We start from the raw sequence: 14,064 nt of genomic DNA, 5'->3' as shown, positions 1-14,064 counted from the left end.
ACCAAAATGCCATACTTTGACTAATCAGATACAGTGCAATTGTTTTGTTTGACCTTGTAGTAAAATATCTTTTTAAAAAATACCCTAAGTTCCCTATATTAACAAGATAATAAAGAAAATTTATATTATCATATCAGTTGATACAGAAAAAGCATTTGACAAAATCCAACACTCATTCTTGATAAAACTTTTGACACATTGCAGATAGAACTTGCTTAACTTTTTTTTAATTTTATTTTTTATTTTTAAAAGAGAGCACAAGCTGGGGAAGGGCAGAGAGAGAGGGAGACACAGAATCTGAAGCAGGCTCCAGCCTTCAGGCTGTTGGCAAAGAGCCCAACGTAGAGTTCGAACTCGTGAACCATGAGATCATGACCTGAGCCAAAGTTGGATGCCTAACCAACTGAGCCACCCAGGTGCCCCTAGAACTTGATCAACTTGATATAAAGAACATCTGCAAAAAAACCTACAGCTAACATCATACTTAATGGTGAAAAGACTGAATGGTTTCCCCCTAAGATCTGAGAACAAGGCAGGATGCCTATTCTTACTGCTCTTATTTAATATAGAATCTGCAAAAAAGCTCCTAGAATTAATAATTGAGTTCAGCAAAGTCACAGAAACAAGATTAACACATAAAAGTCTATCACTTATGTATGCTAACAATGAACATGCAGAAACCAAAATTAAAAGCACAATACCATTTATTGCCACTCTGAAGAAAATAAAATACTTTGTTATACATTAACAAAACATGTACAGGATATGTATGCTGAATATTATAAAATGCTGATGGAAGAAATCAAGTAAGACGTAAGTAAATGGAGAGATGTATACTGTGGTCATGAACTGGAAAATTCATCATAGTAAAGATGCCTATTCTCTGATCTGTTGGTTTAATAGAGTTTTTATCAAAATCCCACCAAAGTCTTTTTGTAGACACAGACTGGCTTATTTGGAAATGTATATGGAAAGGCACAGACTCTAGAAACCTAAAATAATCCTGACGAAGAATAACATAGGAGCAATTGCTCTACCCAGTATTAAGGCTCTTGGACACATTTATCAATGGAACAGAAGGTAAAACCCAGAAACAAATCCACACAAATACACTCAAGTTACTTTTGGCAGGTGTGAAACCAATTCAATGGAGGAAGAATATCGTTTTTAGCAAATGGTACTAGAACAGTTGGAAATTCATGAGCAAAAATAAATAAATAAATAAATAACCTCAACCTAATTGTCGTCACACCTATACAAAAACACAAAATGGATCCTAGATTTAAATGTAAAACATGAAACTATAAATGGAGGGAAAATTTCAGGATCCAGAGCCAGGCGAAGAGTTTTTATAGTTGACCACAAGGCATAATCCATAAAAAGAAAGTTGGAGCTTAACAAATTAAAAAATTTTATTCTGGGAAAACCCGTGTGAAGAAGATGAAAATCAAAACTAGAGGCAAGAAGACAACCACACATCCATACAGGACTAGTATCTAGCATATATAATGAACTCTTAAAGGTTAATATTAAAAAAATCAAAAAACAAAACAAAAAAGAATCTAATTAGAAAATGGGCAAAGATGGAAGAGATATTTCAGTGAAGGATATATACAGATGGTACTTACTATGATGATGATTACTAATACATGATTAGCCATCAGAGAACTATGGATTAAAACCAACTATGGATTAAAACCAACCAAGCAAGCATCTATCAGAATGACTAAAATAAACAATAATGACAACATGAAAAGCTAGTGAAGATGCAGATAAATTGGTTAAATCATATGTTGCTGATGAGAATGTGGAATGGTATAATCACTCTGGAAAACATGTAGCTACTATATAACCACCAGTTATACTCCTACTCATTTATTCCAGAGATATGAAAACTGGTATTCATACAAAACCTGTACATGAATGTTTATAACAGCTTTATTTTGGAATAGCCATAACCTGGGACCAACCCAGATGTCTTTAAAGGGTAATTCGTTAAACTTTAGCATGTCTTTGCCATGAAATGCCATTCCGCAATTAAAAGGAACAAGCTGTTAATAGATGCAACAACTTATACAAATATTTAGGGAATTATGCTGGGCAAAAGAAAGCCCATCACAAAAAGGTTATATACTGTGTGATTCAGTTTATATAACATTTTTGAAGTGACAGAATTTTAGGAATGAAGGACAGATTAGTGGTTGCCAAGGGTTACAGGGAGAGGGAGGTTGTTTGCTTATAAAAAGGCAACAGGAGGGGCGCCTGGGTGGCTCAGTCGGTTAAGCATCCGACTTCGGCTCAGGTCATGATTTCACGATCTGTGAGTTCGAGCCCCCGTCAGGCTCTGTGCTGACAGCTCAGAGCCTGGAGCCTGCTTCTGATTCTGTGTCTCCCTCTCTCTCTGACCCTCCCCCGTTCATGCTGTCTCTCCCTGTCTCAAAAATAAAATAAACGTTAAAAAAAAAAAATTAAAAAAAAAGGCAACAGGAGGGCATCTTCTGTTTTTGGAACTGTTCAGTATTTTGACTAAAATCATGGATAGGTGATAAAATCATGTAGGTGATAAAACTGTATAGATTTAATACACTTAAAACATTCATACAGTGAATACAAGTAAGACAGGAAATCTGAATAAGATCAAGGGATTATATCAGTGTCAATGTCTTGGTTGTGTTTTATACTGTAGTTCTGCAAAATGTTAATTAAGAGAACCTGAGCTAGAGATTTCTGCATTATTTCTTACAACTGCATTCAAATTTACAATTATCTCAATCAAAACTTAATGAAATGCTGTTATTGGTTTTAATGCTGAATTAGTTTTTTTCTTTTTTCTTTTAATTCCAGTTAGTTAACATATAGTTAACTTTCAGGTGTATGTACACCTTTCTGTTGTAAAACTGTACAACTTTCAGGTGTATAGTATAGTGGTTCAACACTTCCATACAACTGAATGCTCATCACAAATGCAGTCCTTAATCCCCATCACCTATTTAACCCCTCCACCTCTCCACCTCCCCTCTGGTACCCATCAGTTTGTTCTCTATAATTAAGAGTCTGTTTCTTGGTTTGTCTGTCTCCTTTTTTTCTTCTTGCTCATTTGTTTTATAAATGAAACCATATGAGGGAAATCATATGGTATTTGTCTTTCTCTGAATTATTTCGCTTAGCATAATACTCTCTGGCTCCATCCATGTCATTGTAAATGGGAAGACTTCATTCTTTTTGGGCCTGAATAATATATACATATACTGTATCTTCTTTATCCATTCATCAATCAATGGACATTTGGGCTGTTTCCATATCTTGGCTATTGTAAATAACTCTGTGATAAACGTTGAGTTCCACATATCCCTTTGAATTAGTGTTTTTGTATTCTTTAGGTAAATACCCTCTAGCGTGATTGCTGGATTATAGGGTAGATCTATTTTTAGTTTCTTGAGGAAACTCCATACTGTTTTCCAGAGTGGCTATACCAGTTCTCATTCCCATTGACAGTGCACAAGGGTTCCTTTTTCTCCACCTCCTTACTAACACTTGTTCTTTTTGTGTTTTTTATTTTAGCCATTCCAACAGGGTGAGGTGATATCTCATTGAAGTTTTGATTTGCATTTCCCTGATGATAAATGATGACAAGCACCTTTTCGTGTGTCTGTTGACCATACTTTTGTCTTTGGAGAAATGTCTGTTTATGTCTTCTGCCCATTTTTAAAAAAAAATTTTTTTTAATGTTTATTTTTGACAGAGAAGAGAGAGAGAGAGAGAGAGAGAGAGAGAGAGCAAGCATGAGTGGGGGAGGGGCAGAGAGAAGGAGACCCAGAATTCGAAGTAGGCTCCAGGCTCTGAGCTGTCAGCACAGAGCCCGACACGGGGCCTGAACTCACAGAGTGCGAGATCATGACCTGAGTCGAAGTTGGACGCTCAACCTACTGAGCCACCCAGGCGCCCCTGCCCATTTTTTAATTGGATTATTTATCTTGGGGGTATTGAGTTTTGTAAATTCTTTGTATATTTTGAATATGTCATTTACAAATATCTTCTCCCATTCTGTATGTAAGTTGCCTTTTAGTCTTGATTGTTTTCTTCACTATGTGGAAGTTTTTATTTTGATGTAGGCCCAATAGGTTTATTTTTGCTTTTGTTTCCCTTGCCTCAGGAGACATATTAGAAAAAAGCTTTTATAGCTGATGTCAAAGAGGTTATTGCCTGTGTTCTCTTCTAGGATTCTTATGGTTTCAGTTCTCATATTTAGGTCTTTAACCCATTTTGAATTTATTTTTGTGTTTGGTGAAGAAAGTGATCCAGTTTCTTTTGCATGTTACTGTCCAAGTTTCCCAGCACCATTTGTTGAAGAGACTGTCCTTTTCCCATTGGATATTCTTTCCTGCCTTGTCAAAGATTAATTGACCATATAGTTGTGGGTTTATTACTGGGTTTTCTATTCTCTTCTGTTGACCTATATGTCTATTTTTGTGCCAGTACCATAATGTCTCGATGACTACAGCATTATAATACAACTTGAAGTCTAGAATTGTGATGCCTCCAGCTTTGCTTTTCTTTTTCAAGATTACTTTGACTATTTGGGGTCTTTTGTGGTTCCATACAAATTTTAGAATTGTTTGTTCTAGTTGTGTGAAAGATGCTATTGGCATTTTGTTGTTTTTTTTATGTTTATTTTTGAGAGAAACAGAGCACTAGCAGGTGAGGGGGGAGAGAGAGAGAGAGAGAGGGAGAGAGAGAGAGAAAGAAAAAGAATCCGAAGCAGACTCCAGGCTCTGAACTGTCAGCACGGAGCCTGACGCGGGGCTCGAACTCACAAACTCTGAGATCGTGACCTGAGCCGAAGTCGGACACTCAACCGACTGAGCCACCCAGGTGCCCCACCTTCAGTTTCTTTCTTCAGTGTTTTTACAGTTTTCAGAGTACCAGTGTTTCACCTCTTTCGTTAGGTGTATTCCTCGGTATCTTGTTATTTTGGGTGCAGCTGTAACTGAGAGTTTTTTCTTGATTTCTCTTTCTGCTGCTTCATTGTTCGTATATAGAAATGCAACAGATTTCTGTATGTTGATTATGTATCCTGCCACTTTACTGAGTCATTTGCCAGTTTTCACAGTTTTTTGGTAGAATCTTTCAGATTTTCCATACAGAGTATCATTCATCTGCAAAGAGTGAGAGTTTTACTTCTTCCTCACCAGTTTGGATGCCTTGTATTTCTTTTTGTTGTCTGATTGCTGTGCCTAGGACTTGCAGCACTATGTTGAATGAAAGTGGGTAGAGTGGACACATCCCTGTCTTGTTCCTGACCTTAGAGGAAAAGCTTTCAGTTTTTTCCTATTAAGGATAATGTTAGCTGTAGGTTCTTCATAAATGGACTTTATTATGTTTCCTCTAAACCTACTTTGTTGAGGTTTTTTTTGTCGTGAATGGATGTTGTACTTTCGTTAAATGCTTTTCCAATGTCTGTTGAAATGATCATATGTAAAACTTTGAATTAATAAATGAGAATCCAAAAGAAAGCAGCCGTTGTTTGATAAGATTAGCTAAGTGATCCTTCAGGAAAAATAATTTCTGGTATGTTGTCAGATTTTTACCTGATTGATGAACCAGTAGTGTTTTGGTTTAAAAGAAATTAATCAGGGGCGCCTGGGTGGCGCAGTCGGTTAAGCGTCCGACTTCAGCCAGGTCACGATCTCGCGGTCCGTGAGTTCGAGCCCCGCGTCAGGCTCTGGGCTGATGGCTCGGAGCCTGGAGCCTGTTTCCAATTCTGTGTCTCCCTCTCTCTCTGCCCCTCCCCCGTTCATGCTCTGTCTCTGTCTGTCCCAAAAATAAATAAAAAACATTAAAAAATAAAAAAAAAAATAAAATAATAAAAGAAATTAATCAGAGTATAATACACTGAGCAGAGTGGCCAAAATGTAAATATAACATATAAAACTTGTGGGTGACTATCCTTATGTCTGCACAGCAGTAGTATCATTTCATAAATGTTAATATTGAAGAGAAGGTCTTATCTTGTGAGCATTTTTTCCTATTCTTTAGAAGCCTTTAGATAAAAAATAAATAAATAAATAAATAAATAAATAAATAAATAAATAAAAGCAAGTAGTAAAATATATCTAAGAAACAGCTCTGTAACCAGCCACAACCTGGGTTCAAATCTTATCTGATATTTCCTAGGTATATAATTTAATTTATCCAGGTTCTCTGTATCTTCATTTACTGCTCTGTGAAATAAAAGTAATTTTATTTTTAATTTTACAGGAACTAAAGCTAGATAAGAATTTAACACAATGAATGTATTGCTGGATAAAAACAAATTTAATTCTGTTGCATTCAAAGTAGGGCTGATAGATATTTTTTTCATAACGTGTTTAAGAAGTGATTGCTGGGGATGTCTCAGTCAGTTAAGTGTCTGACTTCGCTTCAGGTCATGATCCAGCAGTTTGAGTTTGAATCCTGCATTGGGCTCTGTACTGACAGTGTGGAGTTTGCTTGGGATTCTCTCTCTCTCTCTCTCTCTCTCTCTCTCTCTCTCTCTCTGAAAATAAACTTAAAAAAAAAAAGTGATTGCTTATTCCACAGATTTAGGTATAGAATTTAGATATAGAATGTACTTTTTCAAGATGAAGAGAGAAATTTGGGAATGAAAAAGAACTTTATATAGACATCAATGTATAGAATTTGTTAACTCAGAAAATACTAGGTGAGTCTTAAGAAATTGCCCATAGGGGCGCCTGGGTGGCGCAGTCGGTTAAGCGTCCGACTTCAGCCAGGTCACGATCTCGCGGTCTGTGAGTTCGAGCCCCGCGTCGGGCTCTGGGCTGATGGCTCGGAGCCTGGAGCCTGTTTCCGATTCTGTGTCTCCCTCTCTCTCTGCCCCTCCCCCGTTCATGCTCTGTCTCTCTCTGTCCCAAAAATAAATAAAAAACGTTGAAAAAGAAAATTAAAAAAAAAAAAAAAGAAATTGCCCATAAATAACCTTTTTAACATACAAAGTGGCCATTCCCTGTAGTTCAACCCTAATAGTCAGAAAACAGAAAGTCTAAATAGGTTAAATATATAGTTGGGTAATAGATTAATAATAGGTTTTTAAAGGAACTTTAAAAATGGATCATGTGTTTGTGTGTGTGTGAGAGAGAGAGAGATTGAACATAAAGTAGGTGTTGAAACTAGGGTTGTTCCCATATCTTTTGAGCTCCCCTCCACTTGATGAAAGAGATGCCTTTTATGGATGCTGAATTTATTGTAGTACAATGTCTTAAGAGGGTAAAAATCTCTAGATTGTCAAGTAAAGGGACAGTTTAAGTTACTGGTTTGATGAAGCTCCCTTTAATGCTTAATTAAATCACCAGAAACCTGCCCAGGGATTATGTTTTCTTGGCTTATACATAGTTTTTTTTTTTTTGTTTTGTTTTTTTTTTTTTTTTTTTTTTTAATTTTTTTTTTTTTTTCAACGTTTTTTATTTATTTTTGGGACAGAGAGAGACAGAGCATGAACGGGGGAGGGGCAGAGAGAGAGGGAGACACAGAATCGGAAACAGGCTCCAGGCTCCGAGCCATCGGCCCAGAGCCTGACGCGGGGCTCGAACTCACGGACCGCGAGATCGTGACCTGGCTGAAGTCGGACGCTTAACCGACTGCGCCACCCAGGCGCCCCGGCTTATACATAGTTTTTATTAAGAGTAATGTATGATTTTCATGCCCTAGGATATTTTGGCTTACTTAGGATGCTTTCAGTTCAAATGTGGGATTCATTACTTTATTTTTGATAAAAGAAACAATTTACTAAGTAACTACAATAACTTTAAAAACAAATTAACTTGCACTTGCCTTTGAAAACCTTCGTGGCTGGTGTGAGGGAGACAGGAGGGTTTGTGTAGATGACTTTCACTATCAAGTAACAGAATCACTACTATCTATTGGCTCAATGGAATATTTTTCTTTTCATGCAACTATAACAAGAAACCTATCCAATGACACTTGCTTTTGCCTCCTTTTCAGGATTTTGTAGAAATGTGACATCGCATGGTTATTAGACAGGTTTTTTGCTCACACTGCTTTATATAGCCTTATTCAGGTGGTGGTTTTCTACAAAATTTTGCACTGTTTCCCACATTTTACACATCTCTACTCTCATTTGAAGTGAGAGTTTCCTCCGCCTTTTTCTCCTCCTCCCCTGCAGACGAGGTGCAGATGCAGACTTCTTATAAAATCTTGCAGTTTCGGCCATTCACATACTTCGTTCGTACTTCTCATTGATTTCATTCTTTTTTTTTTTTTTTTTAACGTTTATTTATTTTTGAGACAGAGAGAGACAGAGCATGAACAGGGGAGGGGCAGAGAGAGAGAGGGAGACACAGAATCTGAAACAGGCTCCAGGCTCTGAGCTGTCAGCACAGAGCCCGACGCGGGGCTCGAACCCACGGACTGCGAGATCGTGACCTGAGCCGAAGTCGGCCGCTTAACCGACTGAGCCACCCAGGCGCCCCATCATTGATTTCATTCTTAACTTCCACTGTAATCATCTCCTTCTTACTGCCTTTCTTTTCAACCTTTTTCTGCATGGGGGCTATAATATATGTTCTCACGGATGTTGACTACAGTACAGTATTAATAAACTCTTGTCATATACTGTACTTAATGTAACTGGCAATAAGCAGCAGAGAGAAGGGTCTATATCTGCAGGCAGTCTGACCTAGAATGAAGCAAAGAATTCCTAAGCTTACTTTTGGGTGGAAAAGCAAAGGACTGTCCATTGGTACTTTGAAGTGACAAAAAATATACTAGTGCCAGTTGTGGGCACCTTGCAATGTTCTGAAAAATCACTGATTTCTGCCAAGCAGCGTGGCCTGAGACCAAGCATCCGAGCATGGGAGATGATCTCCCCACAATCCCACACTGAGAGAGTGAGAAGAGCCATTGGCTCAGTTGTGACCACATGACATTTGGCATCATGCCCTACTCACTTACCAAATTAAAATGTATTAGAAATGTTTGCTTATCTTGTGGAACACTCGCAGAACAAGTTAGTCACAACTCAATGTTGTGCTGTATGTCCAAATACATATAAAGCAAAAATTGACAAAATTACAAGGCAGAATTTCTTAAAGACATAATCATTGTGGTAGATTTTCTTGTCAGTAATAAACACACCAATTAATAGGGGAAAGAAAAGTTAAATAACTTAATTTGCAAGTGTTTTCTAAAAAACATATATAAAACCCCTTGAAAAATGGCTCTGTGATAGTATAAAGCTATAATTTCCAAAGTGCACTGAGGCAACATGGGGCTCCAGAGGGACATTTGGGAAATTGTGAGATTTTAAGGGAAACATCGCAACATTTAACATCTTTTAGATATCACAGAACTGTTAGGGATTGATTGAGGTAGATTATGATTTAAACATTAGATCTCACTGCATTTGTTTAATCACATATTTTGTTTAAGAGTGAAATAAAACTTTTTCCTTTCAATTTATATGCCTCCCTACCCGCCCCCCCCCCACACGCACACAATCTCCAACCCCACAACCCCTCAATCCCCTGCCAATAACTATTAAGTTGTTTGCACCTAACTATTTGAAAAGGACATTTAAGTGCACCCGGGTGGCACAGTCCGTTATGTATTACGTGCTGAACTCTTAGTTTCAGCTCAGGTCATGATCTCAGGGTTGTGAGTTTAAGCCCTATGTTGGGCTCTGCACAGACAGCTACAGAGCCTGCTTGGGATTCTCTGTCTCCCTTTCTCTCATCCCCTCCCCTGCTGTCTCTCTATCTCAAAAATAATAAATAAACATTAAAAAAAAAATTTAGGTATTTCCTTTGGCCTACCCTGTGGACTGAGAAACTTCAAGAACATCTGGTATAAGGCAAATATCAGTTAATTTCAGAGTGTTGTGCAGACTACATTCTCTGATCACCATACAGTTAAATTAGAAATCTGGGAATAAGATAGTTACAAAAACCTCATAGTGTGAAAAGAAAGAAATGAAGGAAGGGAGGGAGGGAGGAAGGAAGAAAGGAAGGAAGGAAGGACTTCTAACCTTGACCATCACAGAAATCCTAGTGGCTATTATGATTACCTAGAAATGAGCGATAGGAAAAATAATTACGTCAGAGCCTGTTGAATACAGTTAAAAAGATACTTCTCAAGAGAAATTTATAGTAAGTGGAGATATAGAACAAATAATAATAGGAATTTAAAAGGCATATTAATGTATATGTGGCATAGGTTTTAAAATATTAGTACATCACTTAGTTTTTGCTGTGTAATAAACCAATCCAAAACCAAGTAGCTTAAAACAATAGCCATCTTATTCAACTAATAATTTTGTGGGTTGGCAGAGTGGTTCTTCTAGTCTGGGCCAGTTCAGCGGATATTTGCTGGGTTCCCTCATTCATTGATGATGGGTTAGCTGGTGATTAGATGATCTAAAGATGGTCTCACACAACTTTCTGGCTATTGGCTGAGACCTTGGTCGCCTTCTACATAGCCTCATCCTGTAGCAGGCTAGCACAGTGTTCACATGGTGGTTTTAGAGTTGTAAGAGCAGCAAGAGAGGACATCCTCAGATGTGTAAGCAGTTTTCAAGTACATTTGAGTAATGTCCCATTGCCAAAGCAAGTCACACAGCCATACCTGGAATCAGTGCGGGGGCAGGATCAGACTATCCAGAGGCATCGGAAGGGGGAATTACAGCCATTTTGCCGACAGTGTGCCACAATTTGATGATGAGTAATTTTTTGCCAATAGATTTGAAAACTTAGCTGAAATGACCAACTTCCTACTGGGGAAAAAAAATTACCCAGCTAACTCAAGAAGAAATGAAAACCTGAATAGTTCTAAAAATAAAGAAATTATTTCAGTAGCTAAAAATGTTTAACCTCTTCTAACCTCCTGAAAAAGAAAAGGTAATCTTGCAGACAGAACTCCAGCAAACATTCAAAGAACAGGTAATTTCTTATTAAATGATTTTAGAGAAGGTAAGGAGGGAACACTGCCCAACTTGTTCTGTGAAGCTAGCAAACCCATGACATTGAGAATGTGACCAAGACAGCATAAGAAAAGGTGCTTATAAGCCAGTTTCACTTATGAACATAGGTTTAAAAATGCGAAATAAAATATTAGTAAATTAAATCCAGTAAAGAATAACTCTTTAAACTTTCAAGAGGGGCTCCTGAGTGGCTCAGTCACTAAGTATCTGACTTCAGCTCAGGTCTTGATCTCACCATCCATGAGTTCGAGCCCCACGCCTAGCTCTGTGCTGACAGCTCAGAACCTGGAACCTGCTTCAGATTCTGTGTGTGTGTCTCTCTCTGCCCCTCCTCTGCCTGCACTCTGTCTCTCTCCTCTCTCAAAAATAACATTAAAAACATTTTTTTAATTAAAAAAAATTTCAAGAACAGTTTATCCCAGGTCTTGCAAACTTGTAAATTTTACATTGCAAGGTTCTAAGTTTAACATTAGAAAGTCAATTAATTTACCCCATTACAGATGAAAGGGGAAAATTGTATGCAATATCAATAGATGCAAAAGAAGCACAGTTTAATAAAATGAAGCACCTATTTGTGGCTGAAAAGGTAAAAGAAAAAAAATCTTAGCAAATTAGGTATAGAAATGAGCTTCCTTACCCCTCCCCCCAAAAAAAGACTGCAAACATCATATGTCATGATAAAATGCTATCCCTGCTTTAGGCATTGTTGTTTATAAGAGGCTTTAGCTACATTTATGCTTTGTATTGCTTTTATGCCTGAAATACCTGTTGGAGTTGGAGAAATGGAGAGAGTATGATTCCTGAAAGGCCTTTGGAGGCTTCATTATTCAGACTGGAAAATAATTAGAAGAAAACAATAAAAATAGAATGGGATGAACTTAGGGAAACTTTTAAATAAATTCCAAGAGATGTTAAAATTGCCATATAAAAGATTTTAAAATTAACCATGTTACAAATCACGAAGTACAATGCATAGATGCTTTTAAGTTTTGAAACAATGTCAAACTTAAATTGTGAAATTCAAATTTGCAGTAGTACAAAAAACACTGTGCACTCTTCACTCAACATCCAGCTTCCTTGTTTGTTAGCTTTTTTCTATATTTGCCTTATTCTCTCTCTCTCTCTCTCTCTCTCTCTCTCTCTCTCTCTCTCTGATTTCCACACACATACACACACTTTTTCTTAAACCAGTTAAGTTGCAGGCATAATGCCCCATTACCCTTAATATGTCAGTTCATATTTCATAAAAACATATACTTTCCTATGTAACCACATTGCATTTGTCAAATGAACACAGATAAATATTTACTGATTCATAGATCTAATTCATATTTTGCTAATTCCTAATAATGTGCTTATGAATCTAAGATCCAGTCCAGGATTAGACGTTGCACTTGTCACGTTTCCTCAATCTCATCCAATCTGGTAGTTCTTCAGTTTTTATCTTTCATGACACGTTTTTTAAGAGTACAGACTAGTTTTTGTAGAATGGCAGGTTTAGGTTTGTCTCATTTTCCTCCAGTGGTGGTGGTGGTTGTGGTGGGGATTTTGGTCAGGAATACCATACAAGTGGTGTTTTCTCAGTGCATCAGACATGTGGATTTGTTCTTTACTCATGCTAACCCTTGCCACTTGGTTAAGATGCTGTCTGCCAAGTTTTTCCACTATAAATTAATAAGTATTTTGTGGAGAGCCACTTGAGACTATAAAATATCAGTGCATGGATTTTAATATTTGTGAAATACATTAATTTAAAAATGATGTAGAATTGATTGAGTAGTTGCTAAAGAAGTATGCTGTGATATAAATAGAAGTTGGTAGGTAATCTAATATTAGCATATGTATAAGCCTCAGTTTGTTTAAGATGCTTGCTTTTACATTGGACAAAAGTAGATGTACAGATAATCCAGAAAACTTCAGATATACATATATTTCCAGTTTTACCCTTCTATTTGATCTGAATTTTAACATCAATATTAATACCTCTTCAGTAACTTTCTGTTATAATCAAACACTTCTGTAAATATTGTATTGAAGACTAGGTGGTACAGCCTTTGAAATTATAAATTGAAAAGGATTTTAGAAGTCATTCAGACTTTAATTTATTTAGACTTAATTGTATAAACAAACTAAAAACTTAAAAGAAGATTGATTTATCCAGAGTGATATGTGAAATGGCGTATGTTGCTGCCATTACAAACAATTGAAATCCCATAAAATGTAGAAATACATTTGCTAGAAGAGAATTTTTGTTTGTAAAAGCCAGATAGCAAGAATTTAAATATGAGATGTTGGCAAGTAGGCGGCATTTATGCTAATGAATTCCCTTTCCCCACATTCCCAACAAGCATACAGACCTTAACATTTGAGCATTAAACTCTTTCCCATCTAGGCAACTTCTTGCTTTAGTAAGTAGATGAATGCTAGCATGCTAGTTGAAATGTATTTGCTAGACTGTTACAGTAATACTGCATTCCCAAATGTGAATCTTTACTAAAGATGGGGAGGCATGATATTGGTCAAAACTATCATGTTTAATAAGTGTGTGTGTGTGTGTGTGTGTGTGTGTGTGTGTGTGTGTGTGAAAGCTGTACTGTTACCAGTTAATTTCGTTACCAAGTCCAGAATGTGGCCCGTCAGTGGTTTGTAGTATGCACATTTAATTCATGTTATCCTTATCCAGAACAAAAGAGATGAACACTTACTGAAAAAAAGAAATGTTCCCCAAGAAGAAAGCTTAGAAGATTCAGATGTTGATGCTGATTTTAAAGCAGTAAGTTACTTTGGTGTTCTAAAGTGTTTTTACAATAATTTTATAATCAGAGAACTTCATTTTGACTCTAAGATCAATTTTATGATGATAATTAATGTATATTAACTCATAACTTTAGTAAATAGATTATTTAATAAATGTGATTTTGCTAATAAACTCTTCCCTGAACTGTCTTTTTTTTCTTTTAAGCAAAATGTAACACTAGAAGCTATATTGCAGGTATGTTATTAATTTAATATTTGCATTTTGAAGTATTTGGAAATTGATATTTTTTAAATTTCTAAAATTTACATTTGATGTT

General features: G+C 36.7%; 1 protein-coding gene across 1 annotated transcript in view; it reads left to right on the top strand.

Moving 5' to 3' along the window:
• KPNA3 (karyopherin subunit alpha 3) overlaps positions 1 to 14,064 on the top strand; it is a 103,149-nt gene that overhangs the window by 55,180 nt on the left and 33,905 nt on the right. Inside the window, exons 3-4 of the mRNA XM_058686075.1 lie at positions 13,674 to 13,763; positions 13,953 to 13,982. Coding sequence (XP_058542058.1) covers positions 13,674 to 13,763; positions 13,953 to 13,982 — 120 coding nt within the window. The remainder of the gene's footprint in view (positions 1 to 13,673; positions 13,764 to 13,952; positions 13,983 to 14,064) is intronic.

The sequence above is a fragment of the Neofelis nebulosa genome, chromosome 1 (assembly GCF_028018385.1).
Source record: "Neofelis nebulosa isolate mNeoNeb1 chromosome 1, mNeoNeb1.pri, whole genome shotgun sequence".
NCBI lineage: Eukaryota > Metazoa > Chordata > Mammalia > Carnivora > Felidae > Neofelis > Neofelis nebulosa.
This window is presented reverse-complemented; position numbering and strand designations above follow the sequence as displayed.